Source organism: Hemitrygon akajei, unplaced genomic scaffold, assembly GCF_048418815.1.
Source record: "Hemitrygon akajei unplaced genomic scaffold, sHemAka1.3 Scf000238, whole genome shotgun sequence".
NCBI classification, from domain to species: domain Eukaryota; kingdom Metazoa; phylum Chordata; class Chondrichthyes; order Myliobatiformes; family Dasyatidae; genus Hemitrygon; species Hemitrygon akajei.
In genome coordinates this window covers 48,453-68,656 of record NW_027332118.1, presented here as the reverse complement: position 1 = coordinate 68,656, position 20,204 = coordinate 48,453, and the positions used below count along the sequence as shown (strand labels likewise).

Genomic DNA, 20,204 nt, shown 5'->3' with positions numbered 1-20,204 from the left:
ACCCCTGTGCAGACTCGCGCTCGAGGTTCACCCATCGTGGATATTGAATTTCATCCAGATCTTATGTCCAGAACGTTAAATATCGAATATTAATTGCCCAGTAAAAGAATCTGAAATTCGGTATTGCCGAACGGCTATCTTTTTTTTGATTTCTGTAAATATTTCTTACTTAACCTAGGATTTTTTTATGTGCCATATCTATGAAGAAATTTTAGAGTCAATAATATCAATAAAGGATTTAGAAATGAAGGTTGGTACCCCCTGAAATGGATAAACAAATTCAGGTGAAATAATCATCTTCGCAGTATTAATTCTACCAGTCCAAAGGACAATGGGGACCATTTCGTAAGCAGTTGTTGAACGTGATCGATGAAGCGAAAATGTTAACTTTTAATAGATCCTTATGCTTCTTAGTAATTTTAGCACCCAAGTAAGTAATCAGTAACCAGTCTGAATGGTGATTGTCTATAGAATGGAGCTTGCATATTTAAAGCGAAAAGCTCACTCTTATTAAGATTCAATTTATAACCAGCAAAACTACAGAACTGAGTAAATAGTGATATTAATGCAGGGATGGATTTCTCTAGGTTAGCGATATATAGTAACAGGTCATCTGCATGCAGTGATACCTTATGTAACCCATTCACACGAATAATGCCGAATATATTGGGTGAACCACGAAGAGCGATTGGCAAGGGTTCCAAGCCAATATCAAATAGTAAGGGACTTCAAGAACAGCCCTGTCTAGTACCTCGAAAAAGCCTGAAAAAGGGGGATCTCTGATTATTGGTAAGTACAGAAGCCAAAGGTGTATGATATATCAATTTAATCCAAGCTGGCTAACTTTGAGGAGATGCGAAAGGATTTAGAAGGAGTGGATTGGGACAATTCCTTTTCTGGGGAGGATGTAATAGAGAAATGGAGGTTATTTAAAGGTGAAATTTTAATGGTACAGAATATTTATGTTCCTGTTAGATAGAATGGAAAGGTTAAAAGTTTGAGCCAGCCATGGTTTTCAAGGGATATTGGAAACTTGGTCAGGAAAAAGAGAGAGATCTACAATGAATATAGGCAGCATGGAGTAAATGAGGTGCTCGAGGAATATAAAGAATGTAAGAAGAATGTTGAAAAATAAATTAGATTCGTGGCTGCTTTGGCAAAATCAGAAACCGTAACAGAAACTGTCACGAGCCGAAGCAAAGCGATAATTAGTTCTCCATTCCAGAGATCTGTGGAAAATGGCGGGTTTGCTGAAGTGATCTCATTATCTCGCCCCAGTGGCTTGTTGGCCGGGTTTACAAGTTTGGGCGAGGTCCAACAGAGCTAATTAATTCAGCAAAGGCGTGGAATGTTTTAACCTTCCACCACATCCAATCGGAGAGTGTTTCAGGCTGGTCAGGTGACTTCGTGCCAGCAATACTGAATTGCGTCATTTGAACTCATAAGGAGTGTTTTAAAATCAGGAAGTTCAAATGCAAAGCCCGGAGAACTCCGGAGATCACCCACCGCAAGAAGGAACTCCCATGCCAGAGGCTGGAAAAGGAAAGGACACGTCGTCTGGCCAACGGCAGGTTCCCTCCTTCGATGTTATAAATTGGAAGAGTGGACTGAGTGAGTACAGAGTGTTTGCAAACTCGTTCAGTTGATGAATGAAGGGAGACAGATCAGTAAGAAGGCAGTATCTTCCCCCCCCCCCTCCCCGGAGAGGTGACATGTCCCATCCCAGAGTTCACGCAATTAAGGTGAGAGAGTATAATTTCAAAGAGATGTGATCGACAGGTTATTGATACAGAGTGCCTGGACTGCGCTGCCTGGGGTGGTCGTAGAGACTGAGGCATTCGGGAATTACAAGAGCCGTTTGACAGGCACAGAAGTGTGAGCAAGTGGGAGGATGTAGACATGATGAAAGCAGAAGATGTTGATTGAGTTGGGAGTTTGATCACTAATGTCTTTCGGTCTTCTGAACATTCTGGGACGAAGGGCCTGTTCCCGTGGCGTGCTGCTCGGGTATTAGCTGTCACGGAGAGGCCCGTCAAAGCGGAACGGTTCCCCAACTTCATCTGGAGAGAACTCGAGTAAAATTAATAGGAAATGTTTGGGCCTAATTAGACATGGGCGGACAGTGTTCAAAGTCCCGGGGGGAGGGGGTGTAGGTGAATGGATCTGCGAACCGTGAGGCAGAAATCATTCTTCCACAACGGAGGATTGAAACAACAGGAGACAGTCAGAAAAGAACTAGACACTAGACACTAGAATACTACAGCTCATTACAGGCCCTTCGGCCCTCGTGGTTGTGCCGACCCATATATTCCTTAAAAAAAAGTACTGAACCCACACTACCCCGTAACCCTCTATTTTTCATTCATCCATATGCCTGACCAAAAGGCTCTTAAATACCCCTAATGTTTTAGATTCCACCACCATCCCTGGCAAGTCGTTCCAGGTACCCACAACCTTCTGTGTAAAACACTTATCCCTGGTGTCTCCCCTAAACTTCCCTCCCTTAACTTTGTACATATGCCCTCAGGTGTTTGCTGTTCGTGCCCTGGGAAACAGGCGCTGGCGATCCACTCCAGCTATGCCTCTCATAAGCTTGCTCGCTTACTCATTAACACAAAGGGATCAGATTAAACAGAGCTACAGACATTCCGTCTCCCTTCGCTCACAGCCTCAGGAATGAATGGACATCTGTTCTATGGCCAGTGTGTTTGAGTATGAGAGATCGCAGCTGTCGGGTGCGCCATCGTGCCCGGCGGCTCATGGGATCGGACGGGGAGACGTACAGAGTAAGACCTGCACGGCTAGCAGGTGTTCGGGGGCTTCGTGGTGTAACTGCCTGGGTGGGTTGAGAAGGGAATTCCGAAATGGTGGCGGGGGAGGAGGGGGTGAGCTGTGCTGTCAGGGCAAAGCAGAGTGGGAATGAGAGAGGTTTGCAGTAAAGGGGAACATTGATAGAAGACGGGTGCGCCGAGATAAGCAAGTGAAGGAGCAGAGATAAGCAGGGAAGGGAGGCAGAAGGAAAGTGATAAGAGTGAACGGTTAAACGAGAAAGGAAGACTAACAGAAGAAACATAAGGCAAGCTACAGAGAGGCAGATGAGCAAAGAAACTAAAGAACACCAAGTCTGCAGTCTTGTGGATTTCAATTCTCCTCGCGGTATTTCGGGAACTAGTGACCGAAGGTTTACCTTGGTCCTGTGAACATGACCAACAATATCTCGTTTCTTTAGGTAACTGATAGCACCAGATTTTCCCCATTTTCCCGAATAAGCCTGGAAGACAAAGGGGGATCGACCTGCCTTTCAACATTAATTTGTACTTAATATCCCCGTTCTCCGATGACTGTAATGACGTACGCACATGGTTTGAGATCGGAAAGGTGGGTAGGTTTTAAACACAGAAGCGGTGTCAGGAGTTCAGGCCGTGTGGCGGCCAATAATGCAAACGGGATTGCGAGGAAAAGTTGATAAGTTCAAAGTTCAAAGTAAATTTCAGTGAACCAAATCTCAGTGATGACACCACATACTAACCTGAGTTTCGTTTTTTTTTTGTTGCGGGTATTCACAGTAAATAGAGAGAGAAAAAAACAATCTATGAAAAACTGCTAAAAGACGGGCAAACAAAGAATCTGAAAGAGACAGCAAATGATATAAACATAAAAACTGAAAAATAATAAAGTTACAATAATTAAAATGCATACGTAATACATTTTGATAACATGAGTTATGGAGTCCTGGGAAGTGAGTCCTTAGGCGTAGTATCAATTCAGTATTGGAGTGTAAGACCACAAGACAAGACCAGAAGATTAGACCATAAGATATAGGAGTATAAGTAGGCCATTCGGCCTATCGAGTCTGCTCCACCATTCAATCATGAGCCGATCCAATCCTTCCAGTCATTACCACTCTCCTACATTCTCCCCATACCCTTTATTGCCCTGGTTAATCAAGAACCTATATCTATCTCTGCCTTTAAAACATTACCAATGACGTGGCCTCTACAGCCTTCAGTGGCAACAAATTCCATAGATTTAACACCCTCTGACGGGTAATCTCTCAACATCTCTGCTCTAAATTGATGTCCTTCAATCATGAAGTCGTGCCCTCTTGTTCTAGACTCCCCTACCATGGGAAAAAAACTATGCCATATCTAATCTGTTCAGGCCTTTTAACATTCGAAATGTTTCTATGAGATCTCCCCTCATTCTCCTGAATTCCAGGGAACACAGTCCAAGAGCTGCCAGACTTTCCTCAAACGGTAACCCTTCCATCCCTGGAATCATTTTCGTGAATCTTCTCTGAACCCATATACAAGGTCAGTATATCCTTTCTAAAATAAGGAGTCCAAAACTGCACACAATACTTCAAGTTTGGTCTCATGAGTGCCTTAAAGCGCCAAAAGTTCACATCCCTGCTCTTATATTCTATACCTCTAAAACGAATGCCAACATTGCATTCGCTTTCTTCACCATCGACTCAATCTGGAGGTTAACCAACAGGATATCTTGCACAAGGACTCCCAAGACCCTTGTATCTCTACATTTTGAATTCTCTGTGCATCTAAGTAATAGTCTGCCCGTTTATTTCTTTTACCAAAGTGCACGACCATACATTTTTCAACTTTGTATTTCACTTGCCACTTCTTTGCTTAAACCCCTAACCATCTAAGTCTCTCTGCAGACTCTCTGTTTCCTCAACACTACCCGCTCACCCACCTATATTTGTATCATCGGCAAATTTAGCCACAAATCCATTAATCCCAGAGTCCAAATAATTGGCATACATCGTAAAAAGCAGCGGTCCCCACACCGACCCCTGTGGAATTCCACTGGTAACTGGCAGCCAGCCAGAATAGGATTCCTTTATTCCCACAGTCTCATTTCATCAGATCAACCAATGCTCCAGCCATGCTAGTAACTCCCCTGTAATTCGATGGGCTAAGCAACCTCATGTGCGGTACCTTGTCAAAGGCGCTCTGTAAATCCAAGTACATCACATCTACTGCATCCCCTTTGTCTACCCTGCTTGTAATTTCTTCAAAAACCTCAGTAGGTTGGTCAGGCAGGACTTTCCTTTCAGGAAACCATGCTGGCTTTGGCCTACCTTGTCATATGCCCGCAGGCACTCCTTAATCCCACCCCCAACAATCGATTCCAACAACTTCCCGATCCCCATGTCAGGCTAATAAGTCTATAGATTCCTTTCTGCTGCCTCCCACCCTTCTTAAATAGCGGAGTAACATTTGCAAATTTTTCAGCCATTCGGTAAAGTGTTGAAGATGTCGATTCTTGAAAGATCTTTGTCAATGCCTTCGCAATCTCTCCTGCTGCTCTCTTCAGAATCTAAGTGTGCATTCCATCAAGTCCAGGAGATTTATCCAGCATTTAGCTTCCTGAACACCTTTTCAGTTATAATTGCCAGTCAACATACTTCACCTCCCTGACGCTCTTGAACGCCTGGTGTACTGCAGACGTCTTCCGCTGTGAGGAGTGATGCAAAGTATGTATTGAGTTACTCTTCCATCACTGCGTCTCTCGTTTTCTTTTGGTCGCATAGCTACCCTCGACTCTCTTTTACCCTTTACGTACTTAAAAAAAAAACTTCTATTACCTTCTTTGATATCAGTCGCCAGCTTCCTTTCATAATTCATCTTTTCCGGCCGAATGACCTTCTTAGTTTCCTTCTTCAAGTTGTTCAAAGGTTCCCAATCCTCTATCATCCCGCCACGTTTAGCTTTCCTGTATGGCCTCTCTTTTGCTCTTTGGCTCTGACTTCACCGCCAGCCACGGTAGCGTCCTTCATCCATTCGAAAATTTCTTCTGATTTGGAATATATCTTTCTTGCAATTCCATCATTTTTTTTGCAGGAACTCCTGCCTTTGCCATTCTGCTGTCCTACCTGCTAGTGACCCATTCCAGTCAACTTTGGCCAGTTCCCCTCTCATGCCATTGTAATTTCCTTTATTCCACTGAAATACCCACACACTGTTTTGTGTTTTCTCCTTCTCAAAGTTCAATGTGAACCCGATGATATTGTGGTCACTGTTCCCGAAGGGATCCTTAACCTTCGGCGCTACTATCACATCCCGGACATTGCCCAAAGTTTGCAAAGTGAGCCTGGTGCTTGAGCGATAATAATTTCCCGTAAACTTGCTGGTGTCGGATTTAAGGTTCATTATCTCCTTCCTCGTAGCAGGCGCGAAAAGAAATCATGGCCAGGATGTTGGGTGTCATTGTTGCTAATGCCACGTTTGTCAAGGTTTATGTTCAGATACAGTCGCACGAAAACATGGAGACTCGGAATGATAGAGTTAAACTTAGGGATTAATTAGACAGATGAACTAAATCAAACATTGAATAACACAAAGGCACGGAGAACTAAAATCGAAACCAGAAACACTCCAATCTAAGATTACCATCGACGTATTACTCAACGGATAGCATTGCCCTTTTAAAAACATCCGAGGGCTGGGAGGAATTCGCTCTCAACTCTCAAATATCAGACAAAAATAAACCACAAAACAAAAAACCAGGTTAATGAGGGCGTAATGCTAGCCCAGCCTGACCTCTGCTAAACGCCAACAAGACAAAGATACTATAATCTGAATGAAATCAGGATCTCCCAGTTGCCACCTATTTAAATTTTCATTCCCATTCCCATTCCCATTCCCCCACGTCAATCCGTGGCTTTCTTTACTGTCGCGATAAGCTCACACTCAGGCTGAAGGAGCAATACCTCACATTCCGTCTGCTTAATCTTCAACAGTCTGTTGGCATGGACATCGATTTCTGGAACTTTCAGTAAATGCCCCTTCACTCCCTCACCATTCCCCTTTCCTATTTCCCACTTCACCTTATCTCCTTACCCGCTTGTCTGGTATTCCTCTTCCTTCCCATTTGTCCATGCTCTTCTGTCCTTTCCTATCAGATTTCCAAAAGACAATCAGTCGATAAGACGTAGGAACAGAATTAGTCCAGCTGGCCCATCGAGTCTGCTTCGCCATTCAAACATTGCTGATACTTTACTCCTCCTCAACACCAGTTCCCGGCCTTCTCCTCCTAACCTTTCATCCCATGTCTAATCAAGAACTTATCAATCTCTGCCTTAAATACACCCAACGACCTGGCCTTCACAGCAACACCACCCTTTGGCTAAACAAATTTCTTCGCAACTCTGTTTTGAAAGGGTGCCCCTCTATCCTTTTCTCCAGCTCCTTGTCTAATCCACCAGTCGAATTCACATTTCTGTGTTTCACCCCTTTTCACCATTCACCCGCAACCTTGTGTTTCTTCCATCTCCCCCCACCATCTTCTTACCCTGACCCCAGCTTTGTGTTCCCAGTCCTGATGAAGCGTCTCTGTCTGAAACGTCGACTCTGTACTATTTCCCATTGATGCTGCCCGGCCTGTTGAGTTCAGCCAGGTGTGTGTGTGTGTGTGTGTGTGTGTGTGTGTGTGTGTGTGTGTGTGTGTGTGTGTGTGTGTGTGTGTGTGTGTGTGTGTGTGTGTGTGTGTGTGTGTGTGTGTGTGTGTGTGTGTGTGTGTGTGTTTCCAGCATATGTAGATTTCCCTTCTGCAGAAGTATCGTCTCGTGTTCGTGACAAATTGCCCGTCTCGGCAGTCCTTGTCGATGTGCTCAAAGTCGGGGAGTGCTGTACCGACGATGGATTGGGCTGTATGAACTGCAACTGCACTGTTGGTTTATCTTCCAATGTCAATGCCGATGCCGATCCCCCACGTCGTCCTGTTCCCGAAAAAGTCACCCACTTGTGACCACAGCAATGAGGATGCCGTCTTCTGTGGTGGAGTTATCAACCCCAGACCAGGGTTAAACACACCGATCGCTCCCCACCGGTCACCCCTTTGTTCACACTGTGAGCAAAAACCCCACCCTTGTCGTGGGCACATAAAGCTCACCGGTGTCCTCCTTGCCTCTGGAGTCTTGTGTCTCCTGTGTGTCTTGTGTGTCTCTGGTGTGTGACTAATTAAAAAGTCAGCTGACCTTGTATATATCTCAGTGCGGAACACGAACTGTCCATCATATAGCTCCGCCTTTTAGTTTCCAAGGCAACTCCCAGGCTTTCTGTTCCTCTCTCTCTCTGAAAGAGCACCCACGCTGCTCGCTCTCTCCCTCCCTCTCTTTTAAAGGAACAATCCACATTAGAATAAGCCTTCAGATCTCGTGACACCTCTTTCCCTTTAGGAAAAAATTTGATGAACCAGAAATTTTTTTGTCTTAACTATCGATTATACAGCTTAAAGCACTACATGTGTAATTATCAGGTAACATGGCAAAGCATTACAAACTTCAACTTAACATCCAGACAAACAGTCTGCTATAACATTGTCTGTACCCTTCACGTGGTTTATTTCCATCTAAGATCAGACTCCAGTTAAGCAACCTTCTATTCTTATCCTGCATGTTACTCAGAAACACTAATGGATTATGGTCAGTGTAAGCCACAAGTGGTTTCCGCGCAAGACATATGAAGACATCGAAATGTTGCAATGCTAAAATGAATGATAGCAACTCTTTCTCAACAGCGGCGTAATTTTCCTGATGCACAGTAAATTTCTTTCAGAAATAAGCTACTGGATGTTCAATTTCATCCTCATCCGTTTGCAACAAAGCTGACCCAGCAGCTTCATCCCTGGCGTCGACTGCGATTGGAAATAGTTCATTGAAATCAAGTGCTTTGAGCACAGGTTGATAACATAGAATGGTTTTCAGGCGCTCAAATGCCTCTTGGCAAAAGTCGTTCCACAAAAATCTTTCTCTTTTCCCTGGGAGTTTCGTTAGGGGGAGAGCGATGTCTGCGAAGTTCTAACAAAACTCTCGGTAATACCCCGCCATTCCTAAAAAATCCTTCGTAACGCTTTCTTACCCGTCGGAACGGGAACCTCAGCAACACATCTGAAAGTTGGCGTGTACAGGTGCCGGTTGGCCCTGGCCTACTGCACAGCCAAGATACGTGACAGTGGCGTGGCCAAATTCACTTTTAGCAAGGTTTACAGTTAAAACTGTCTTAGAAAGCCGTTCGAACAGTTTCTCTGCTGCTGAGATATGGTCCTCCCAGATGTCATTCCATACAACCAAGTCATCAATAAAAGCCCCTATATTTTCTAAACCTTGAATAACTAAATTCATCATCCTTTGGAACGCCCCTGGAGCATTTTTCATCCCAAAGGGTAAAACGTTGTACTCACACAATCCAGATGGTGTCACAAATGCAGATATTTCTTTAGCCCTTCCTGTTAAAGGAACACACCAGCAACATTTCAACAGGTCAATCTTTGTAAGGTATTTAGCCTTCCCCACTCTGTCAATACAGTCATTCACTCTTGGGATGGGATAAGCATCTGTCTGAGTTACTGCTTTAACTTACCTGTAATCAGTACAGAATCTCATACCCTCATCCGACGTAGGGACTATCATGCACAGTGACGCCCAGTCTGAAATGGTTGGCTAATTATGCCAGCTGTTAGCATGTATTCAATTTCTTGTTCAACCATTTTATTTTTGTCTTGGTTCATTCTGTAAGGGTGCTGCTTAATGGGATCGACTTTATCTACAATTACGTCATGCACCGCAGCCATGTCTGCTCTTAGAATGTCAGGGAATAAACCTTTAGACTTGTTAATTAAGCTCTTGTTGCTTTGTTGCTTTGACTGCAAATGTTGAGTCTTTCCATCAAGACTTTTCAAAACATCAGAATTTCTGAGTCTTTTGGAAACTGCAGGGAGGCCTGGTATCCCAGTAACAGACACCACAACCTCCTCCGTTGTCATAACAATGCTCACAGGTGCACGTTCGGAGTCATGACAACCCGTGATCAGATTTATGTGGACGAGCTGGGTAGCCTTTCTCCATCGACCAGGAGCTCTAATAACATGATTTCAGGAATCTATTTTCCTAATTATTTCATATGGCCCACTAAATCTCGCTTGAAGAGGGTTGGTAAGGAGAAGGAACACCTTCAAGACCCTTTCTCCAACATGTTTCATGTTTATCTGAGAGTGCTGTAAATTCCGCTTCGCAAGGTCACAAGCCTTGTTAAGTCTGTCTCTGAATTCAGAAACACAACTAAGCACGCTCATACCTACATTCTGACCCGACCATTGCTCTCTGAGTAGGGTCAAAGGTGACACAATGTGCTTATCTCTCAACTCTTTAACTATCCACTGGAATGTTTCTGAAGTAAAGTTACTACCCTGGTCAGAGTGGATTTCTTTAGGTCGACCTACCAGGGTGAAAAATTTTATAAATGGTTTTTACCACAGTTTTGCAAGAGTTCACAACATCCTTTCTTTAATTAAGCCAGTAGAATTCCTTCATAATCCTGTTTATTGTCTCCCTGACCCCAAAGTGTCCAACTAAAGGCACACTATGTGTCATGTTTAACATTTCAGCCCTGTAAACTTTCGGGACCACAACTTGAGGTTCAATGGCCTACTCCTCACTTGCAGGCACAGTAGGTGATCTCCACTTCCTCCGTAACACACCACCCTTAAAATAATATCCTACCGACTCTCTCTAATGCTCCTCTTCTGTGATAGCTGTCTCATTCAACACAGCAATTTCAGAATATCGACTTTGTTCTGCTATAAATTCATCCCTGGACAAGGACAAACCTTTCTCATCCTCCTAACTACCCAAATCCTGAGGTGACATTGAAGGTAGAAAAGCCTCTGACAAATTCTCACAAGTTAAACCCCTGTCTTTGCTAAATGCATCCGCAGCCTTTCTAGACATGCTTCGGGCTGCTGCGCACATCAGTATCTGTGCGTGTGTCAACAGCAACAAGCTTGCTTGTTAGCTGTACAGCTGAATAAACTTCACCCTGTATAGGTGCCAACTTAATGTTCACCAAACCCAGTACCATCACTAAGCTTACGAAGACCATGTTTACGTTTTGAAAATTTCCATCAACCCATCTATTCTGTTCTTACGACTTTTAACTTGATTCGTCTCTATAGTGACCCAGACAGGTGCTCTTTCAAAACCAAAACAATCCTTTCTTTCCACATCGCAATCGTGAAAAACAGCTCCAAAACCTTAAAGGTGTTTACTTCCTACTGTGAAAACAGAATTCAACAGAGTTTAACATACTTTTACAGGTCATTGTCCTGCAAGCAGGGTCAAAGGTCGCGAAACCAGTCCAAACTTCCCAAGTTCTTTGTTTAAAAATCCAGAAACAGCACCTCTCTCAATATTTCCAATAACATTCACATCACAAACTTTTAACTCATCACCAACTTTTAGAACACTGTCTAACACAAGTAGCTGAGAATCCTCAATTTTCACTGGCACCAAGGTTAGCCCTTTATTCACTGAACCATATCCATCTGGCTCAAAAAGACTGCATTCCTTTTCAAACGAGTCAGACACCTCAGACCTTAACTGAGTTACAACACAAGGTTCAACACCCTGGAAATTCACAGGTGCTTCAGCAACCTGGACACAGGCAATCGGGACAGCTGCCTCTTCTAGGCTTTCAATACCAGTCCCAGTTTCAAATTCCAGGATCCCCTGATCCTCCCAGCTACTCACTGGGAAACTCACATCCAGAGTAAACTCAACCTTGTGTATTAAAACAACCTCGACTGCTAACCTAGCGGACTCCCTCAAGGTAGCGGCATCCTTTTCATCTCTGTATGCCCTTACATCATCGTTAACACACTTCTTAAATTCTTCAATCACAACCTGCTCTTTTAAGCTGTCCAAACTCTCAGTAACCCCTTCCGCAGTATACCAGGGATTGAAGCACACCTGTTTGCCATGGGCAAACTCCACATGAGTTTGGCGCCCGGAATTCCTTAAATCTCTATACGCCTCCGGAACCAACTCATGGACTTTAAGCACAGCATCTTTCACTGTATCATAATTCCTTGACTGTTCAATGGTCAGGGCAGAAAAAGCCTGCTGAGCCTTCCCCTTCAACACATTTTGTAACATGACAGCCCACTCATCCCCCGGCTATTTCCGACTCTGGGCCACCTTTTCAAAGTGTAGGAAATACCAGTCGACTTCAGCTTTATCAAAGGGCGGTACTAACTTAATATTTTTGGCTGATAATAAACGGTACCACCAGGTCCTTACCCCTACCTACCGATTGATCCTATCGCTGCCACATCCCCCTCTCGAACTGTCACTGCTTTTCTGCCTCTTCGGCCTCGAGCTGTTTTAATTTCAACTCATACTTGTACTTCAGTTTTGCTAACTGAAGGTGAACTTCAGCCTCAGTAGCTACTTTACCATCAAACATTTCCAACACCTCCTCTTCGAATTTCCCCTCAGCTACATAATGCAGTGCTATTAACAGCTGTATCTGAGCCTTCTTCATACGTGTGGTCACGTTAACTTTTAATTTACGAGCAATGCCCAACAGTACATCCCTCTTAGCTTCATCCAACGCCTCTGGGATTGGTTCTGCCACAAACTAACTAAACCCCAAACTCCATTTCTGCTGATAATCCACTCACACAAATCAATAAAATCAACTAGTCAATCAAGCCCCCACCATGTTTTGTTCATCTCCGGGACGAACGCCCGATTTGTTCTAATCCCGGACAGAGGCCCCAATTTGTTCCGTATCCCGTAATGGGTTAAAAAGAACCAGCAGAAATGAGCACACCTGGAGTTTGAGCCTTCCGTTATAAACTCTATTTTATTAGTAACTACGTGAATAAAGCAATATAAAACGAGATAAAGTAAACAGGTAACAGGTTAGCATATATATATATATATATATATATATATATATATATATATATATATATATATATATATATATATATATATATGTGTGTGTGTGTGTGTGTGTGTGTGTGTGTGTGTGTGTGTGTGTGTGTGTGTGTGTGTGTGTGTGTGTGTGTGTGGGTAAATAACTTTCCCAAGCTTCCCCAGCTCAGGTAATTGGGTGATACCGTCTTACGGTGAGACGGTACGTAATCAGTTCAGTTCTTGAATTTGGTTTGAGTAGAGTTGGAGAGAGAGAGTTGAAGTGTTGGTTTATTTTCCAGTGTCGATGCCGATTCTCCACGTCGTCCTCCTGTTCCCGAAACGTATTTAAACGTCACCAACTTGTGACCACAGAAAAGGGGATGCCGTCTTCTGTGGTGTAGTTATCAACCCCAGACCAGGGTTAAACACACCGATCGCTCACCACCGGTCACCCCTTTGTCCACATTGTGAGCAAAAACCCCACCCTTGTCGTGGGTACACAAAGCTCACAAGAGTCCTCCTTGCCTCTGGAGTCGTGCGTCTCCTGTGTCTCTTGTGTGTCTCTGGTGTGTGTCTGATTAAAAAATCAGCCGACCTTGCATATATCTCAGTGCAGAACATGAACTGTCCATCATATAGCTCCGCCTTTTAGTTTCCAAGGCAACGCACAGGCGGAAGACGAACTGTCCGTCATATAGCTCCGCCTTTCAGTTTCCAAGGCAACTCACAGGCTCTCTGTTCCTCTATCTCTCTGAAATAGCACACACGCTCTTCGCTCTCTCTCTCTCTTTTAAAGGAATAATCCACATTAGAATAATCATTCAGATCTCATCACAGGAGAAAGAGGGCGAAAGCAATAGAGACACAGAAAAAGAGATAGAAGAGAGGGGGAGAGAAAGGGAAAGAGAGAGAGAGAAAAAGAGACAAATACAGGTAGAGAGACAGACAGAGAAACAGAGAGAGATAGAAAGAGAGAAAGTAATGGAGACTGAGGAGAGAGAGATAGAAAGAGAGAGAGGGGGGAGGAGGGAGGAAGGGATGGATGGGACCTCGATGGGATTGGGGACTTGAAAGAAATTGGACGACACATTCAAATATCTACTGCGGCACACTGATCTCCTTATTCTTTAGTTTCTGTGTTACCGTTATGCAGGTCTTATCTGAGAGCAGGAATCACTTGCCAGCGGGTGTATCAAGAAGGAATAGGACAATTCCATCGCTGCTTCCATCCGAAGCAGGGAACGAGTTAATCCTTCTTCGTAGAATGGAGACAACACGACTATTTTCATGGATTCTGATTCTCGTTTCTGCCACGTGCCATCTGAGTAAGTCTCTATTTTAAATTCAAGACCACGGGGAATTTTTTTCGGGGGGACTAGTATTTGCAGGTATTGCAAGGAAGACGTTCCCGATCCACTAAATCCCAGTTAAGCAGACCCCTTAATAATTCAATTTTTAAGAAGTGAAATCGCAACTTTTGCAATCCAGTTGGGAACGTACTTCCTAAATTTTGGTAAAATCCAGACCGGATCCATTGGATCACCACACACACATTCGAGTCACTCTCCTGCGATTAGTCCACCCATCCGGCATCATCCCGTCCTAAACCCGGACATGTCAAGTCCGCCCCCAGGAACGCGGAGAGGGTGTGCGTCGAATTCATAAGGGGGCGAACTAAGCCTCTTCCGCGCACATTCCTTAAGAGCTCGACACTCCGTTCTCATCTCCCCTGTGATTGATCAGTTGGAAATTTTCAGGGCGGTAGGAGAGGGGTGCGAAGCCGATTGGGGTAACCAAGCGGGCAACAGAGCCCAGCGCTTCTACCCCCTGCTAATGATCGGAGTGTGATGGAGAATTCTTCTGTAAACAGTTCCTGACACATTTCCAGTTCTCACTGTGATACAGCGTGCTGAGATAAAGTACCGGATGGAAATCCCACCCACTATGGCCTCACTATGCTGTGTTCCGATACTGACTATGTCTGGTACCTTTGAGATTCTGAGAGAAGCCTCGGCGGTATCGATTTCATCCGGCGGGTGTTGAGTACGTGGAATGCACTGTCGGAGAGCATGATGGGAACAGAGTCATGGTGGCCACTTCAGAAGAGTATAAACTTTATATGAATCTATTGTTGAATACCAGGACCGCACCTTCGGAAGGATGTGATAGCACCAAGTGCAGTGGGAGGAGGATTCATTGCCTGGGGAGACAAGGTTCGGTCATTTGATTGTTTACTCCGGAGTTGACAGGGACGTGGCTGAAACATATTCTGAAAGGAATATTATTTTTGAATCGACCGCAGAAAACCCTTCTCCATCTCAGAAGCAGATAAACTGGAGCTGGGAGATCTAAGGATAGAAGATCTAGTGCTGTCCTGCGGAATCCATTCTTCACCCAGACAGGTGTGAGCATCTGGGACACACTACTGGGGATCAGCAGTGGAAGCAGATTTCCGAACATCATTCAGGAAGTGTCCAGACGTAGAACTGAATCACCCAGGCGTTGGTATCTACCGCTGAACTGCTGAAAGATGGGGTTGGTATAGGTGGGGGGCCAAAATCCGACTCTTCGACAATTGGGGGTCAGAGAGTCATAGTGTGACACGGCACGGGAACAACCGGCCATTAAGGTGGAGAGGCCAATCGGAGTTTGGTTCGTGTCCCGCCATTGAAGTCCTGTCTTTGTTTACTCGCTGGTTACCATCGTAATGTTGGCGACGATGGTCACATGACTATGATTGTTCTTTACTTTTCTCCCCCCGAAGGAAGTGGGTTGCCACCGCATTCCTCTGGACAATTCCTTTACAGGCCGGGTGACCCCAGGAATTCCTGCCCACCAGCTGCTGCAGCTGCTTCAGGTGACCCTGATCGGGGAGCTAAGCAGGTTCGACATTTGTCCCCCGGGTGGTCTGCAGGCTGGCGAAGGCAGAGAGACTTTTACAAGTCCTTGAGTGAAGACCTATCTGCAGCCTGTCTATGTCTGTCCATGTACCTGTGCAATGACGCTTCAAATTTCCTCGGTGCGGCGGCTCCGTCCGGGTCATATGAAAGCATGTCCTCTGTGGTGGAAAATTCCCGCGCGGTTTCCCATTAAATCGCCTTCAACCCCAAACCTTGTTCTTCATGATGCATCAAACCTCGGGAAAGGACTGTGGGCTGTCTCGCTCTTTATGCCCCTCTTAAGCTTATACAACTAGATATCACCTGTGTCTCTCCCTCCCCCTCCGCCCCGCGGCCCCAACACACACACGGTCAAACGAATAACGTCCTGTCTTGTTGAACCCTTCCGCATAACGCAGCTCTCTGATTCCAAGTTTCTATCCGTTTCCAGGTCGGAGGAGTGCTTGGAACAGTGGGGATGACGTCATCACACTGAGCATGATGGAGAACTCTGCCGCTTACGTCTACACCCACAGCGACGAGTCCGACATGTTGGCCATCGAATATCTCGCAAAGGAGTGTGAAATTAATGAAACCCTTGACGACGCATGGACGAAGGCAGTTGAGAAACGAAAAACCGACCCCCGGCTGAGCAAGGTCCCAGTGCCCCGGGGGCTCAAAGAAGAACACGTGGTGGCCATAATTGCCTATACGCTTGAGACTGAATTGTATAGCCAGTTCAATGCGGCACTGAGGTTGTACGGCACCAACGACTCGGTGTACGCGGAGAAATTTCCCTTCAAAAGTTTCCAGTACCTTCTATCCATTGCCCTCGAGAGACTGAGAGAGGACTTGGGTAAACCACCCCAGCCGACCTACAGAAGAATGAAAATAAGGTCCAAGGGTAAGGTGGGATCCAGAATGAAATTTGGCTATTTTGCTTCGTCCTCTTGCAAACAAGGGGAGGGGGGATTCGGCAGAAAAACAGTGTTTACTATTTCCTCTCAGTACGGTGCACAGATACAAAAATACTCGGTATCCCCTCATGAGGAAGAGGTTCTGATTCCTCCATATGAAGCGTTCATAATCACGAGTTACCAACCGCGTCCTGACGGAGTTGCTATTTCTCTCCAAACGGACGGGGAGGCTGGGAACCCGGTACGGGTGGAGAGAGGTAGTGAAAGCGAGATGATTGTCCTGCGGTGTGAGGGGACCGCCATTTTCCCAATGGCGTGGCTGTGCATCCTGTCGCTGTTGGTTCACATTTCGCTGTAATGTGCGGGCGGAATGCTCGATCCCCGGTTCGTGCTTCAGCTGAGATCACTATAGCGTATGGGGGAGGAGGGTGGGTTAATTAACAGATTCGCTAAAGAGCAGCCTCCGCGTAGAGCAAAAGGTAGTCAAACATTTCCTGTCCCAGAACCATCGTCAGATTGTGTATGAATTCCCTAAACAGGTGCCTCAGGGAAACTGGGTTGAGAAGTGGCAGATGGAGTTCAACCCGGATAAGTGTGAGGTGGTTCATTTTGGGAGGTCAAATATGATGGCAGAATATAGTATTGATGGTAAAACTCTTGGCAGTGTGGAGGATCAGAGGGATCTTGGGGTCCGAGTCCATATGACGCTCAAAGCTGCTGCTCAAGTTGACTCTGTGGTTACGAAGGCCTACAGTGCATTAGCCTTCATCAGTCGTGGGATTTTTAAGAGCCGAGAGGTAATGTTACAGCTATATCGGAAGCTGCTCTGACCCTATTTGGAGTACTGTGCTCAGTTCTGGTCGCCTCACTACAGGAAGGACGTGGAAACCATAGAAAGGGTGCAGAGGAAATTTACAAGGATGTTGCCTGGATTGGGGAGCATGCCTTATGAGAATAGGTTGAGTGAACTCAGCCTTTTCTCCTTGGAGTGACGGAGGATGAAGAGTGACCTGATAGACGTGTATAAGATGATGAGAGGCATTGACCGTGTGGATAGTCAGAGGCTGAAATGGTTGCCACAAGAGGACACAGGTTTAAGGTGCTGGGGAGTAGGTACAGAGGAGATGTCAGGGGTAATTTTTTTTTACTCAGAGTGTGGTAAGTCCGTGGAATGGGCTGCCGGCAACGATGGTGGAGGCGGATATGATAGGGTCTTTTAAGAGAGTTTTGGATAGGGACATGGAGCTTAGAGAAGTAGAGAGCTACGGGAACGCCTGGTCATTTCTAAGGTAAGGACATGTTTGGCACAGCATTTTGGGTTCAAGGGCCTGTATTATGCTGTAGGTTTTCTATGTTTCTGTGTTTCTATAATCCGGTAAGGACATCCTTATAAGATGATGAGAAGAATTGGTTAAGTGGATAGTCAGAGGCAATTTCCCTGGGCTGAAATGACTAGTACGAGAGGACATAGTTTAAAGGTATAGAGGAGATCTCAGGGTTTTTTTTTTTACGCAGAGAGTGGTGAGTGCGTGAAGTGGGCTGCCGGCGGCAGTGCGGGAGGTGCAAACGACAGGGTTTTTCAAGATTACTCCTGGATGGCTGATGGTGCTCAGAAAAATAGAGGGCTATGGGTAAGACTAGGTAGTTCTAAGGTTCAGCACAGATTTGTGGGCGGAAGGGCCTGTATTGTTCTGTACGTTTCCTATGTTTCTATAAAACTCGGCTGTGTAAGTTATATCTGACACATCTCCTGCCTTCTAAGGTCCGACTGCTAAGGAGAACATCTCACTTGCTGTCTTAACCACGCTAGCCACCAAAGCGTTAGCTTTTAGCGTCCGTGAACATCTGCAATCTGATCTACTCCCAGGAATTTGTCTCTCGCTGCTTATTGTCCTGCTTGTTGTCCTCAGTCCTCACAACCACCTCCACACAGACACACACACACACACACACACACACACACACACACACACACACACACACACACACTCTCTCTCTCTCTCTCTCTCTCTCTCTCTCTCTCTCTCTCTCTCTCTCTCTCTCTCTCTCTCTCTCTCTCCTCCTCCTACTCTTCCCGATTACATTTCACCTGCTTCTTTGCGGCGTGTCTCATTTATCGCGCAATATCGTCCTGCGGCAAAATTGGAACTCACACTGGTTTAAGGAGAGTGAACTGGACAGGCTTCAAGCTTGTTGACTCGGCCACTGCAAATGCATCACAGAGATAGAATATCCAATTGCAGTTTTATTTTTGTTTTTTTTTAAGCGTGTAACTGATGGGAAGACGATGCGCTCAGTTGGCATTGTATTCCGTTCATCTTGTATCGAATAAAGAGGCCATCGAGTGCATGTTTGTGGCCTCCTGCTGTGTGGCATCCCATCCGCTGCAAAGCCCGAGGTCTTTCTGCGTTCAGATTTTATTATCTCACACCACTGTTGTTTTTACGTCGCTGATGAAATGTAATCGAGAGAAGTGCAGGCGAATGTATTTTGGGAGCTCTGAGGAGGCAGGCCAATACACAGCGAAAGGCGAGGCAGAATCCTGAGACTAGATCAAAGTCCCGATGTTATTTCAGTTTCTGTCGCATTTTAGCACAGACAGCCGTCGTAAATTTAAATTTTAGATGTTATATGTTGTGTGTGTGTGTGTGTGTGTGTGTGTGTGTGTGTGTGTGTGTGTGTGTGTGTGTGTGAGTGTGTGTGTGTGTGTGTGTGTGTGAGTGTGTGTGTGAGTGTGTGTGTGTGTGTGAGTGTGTGTGTGAGTGTGTGTGTGTGTGTGAGTGTGTGTGTGTGTGTGTGTGTGTGTGTGTGTGTGTGTGTGTGAGTGTGTGTGTGTGTGTGTGTGTGTGAGTGTGTGTGTGAGTGTGTGTGTGTGTGTGAGTGTGTGTGTGAGTGTGTGTGTGTGTGTGTGAGTGTGTGTGTGTGTGTGTGTGTGTGTGTGTGTGTGTGTGAGTGTGTGTGTGAGTGTGTGTGTGTGTGTGTGTGTGTGTGTGTGTGTGTGTGTGTGAGTGTGTGTGTGTGTGTGTGTGTGTGTGTGAGTGTGTGTGTGAGTGTGTGTGTGTGTGTGAGTGTGTGTGTGAGTGTGTGTGTGTGTGTGTGAGTGTGTGTGTGTGTGTGTGAGTGTGTGTGTGTGTGTGTGTGTGTGTGTGTGTGTGTGTGTGTGTGTGAGTGTGTGTGTGTTTGGGTGGGGCGGGGGGTGGGATGGGCTTTCATATGCGTCTGTGATTTTCACAATTCCCTGCAAACACTGGAGTCCTAAAATCTCAGGAGATCAACAGTTTCTGACTTACACAAACCATACCTTCAGGCACCAGCAATAATTTCGCAATGATGGTCACTTATCTCACGTTTCTTCCCCTTTCTGATGCTTGGTCTGAATAACAACTGAATCTCTCAACCATGTCTGCCAGTAGTTACGTTCTTAATTGCTCCCTCCCGATTGGCTGCTTAGGTATTTCTGCATGAACTAACAGGTGGAGAGGTGTATCCAAAATCTGGCAACTGAGAGTGCACGAATTGAAACTTTTTTCACAACAAAACCGTTTAATATACGGGGCGCAATGTTGCTTTATTTAGGGTGAACCTGGATTATTAGGTACATTTTTAAAGAGGATCCTGCTAGTCGGAAATTATGTGCTTGCTATTTTGCAGAATTTTAATTACATTATGTTATCTATTATCGATTTG

The 20,204-nt window shown here is 45.3% G+C and overlaps 1 protein-coding gene across 1 annotated transcript; it reads left to right on the top strand.

The window, feature by feature from the left end:
* The first annotated feature begins 1,491 nt into the window (after window positions 1-1,491).
* LOC140724478 (erythroblast NAD(P)(+)--arginine ADP-ribosyltransferase-like) lies at window positions 1,492-18,393 on the top strand. Its single transcript, XM_073038924.1, has 3 exons — window positions 1,492-1,611; window positions 13,875-14,046; window positions 16,052-18,393. The coding sequence occupies exons 2-3, from the start codon at window positions 13,986-13,988 to the stop codon at window positions 16,873-16,875; spliced, it is 885 nt and encodes a 294-aa protein (XP_072895025.1). The 5' UTR covers window positions 1,492-1,611; window positions 13,875-13,985; the 3' UTR covers window positions 16,876-18,393.
* The last annotated feature ends 1,811 nt before the right edge of the window (window positions 18,394-20,204 follow it).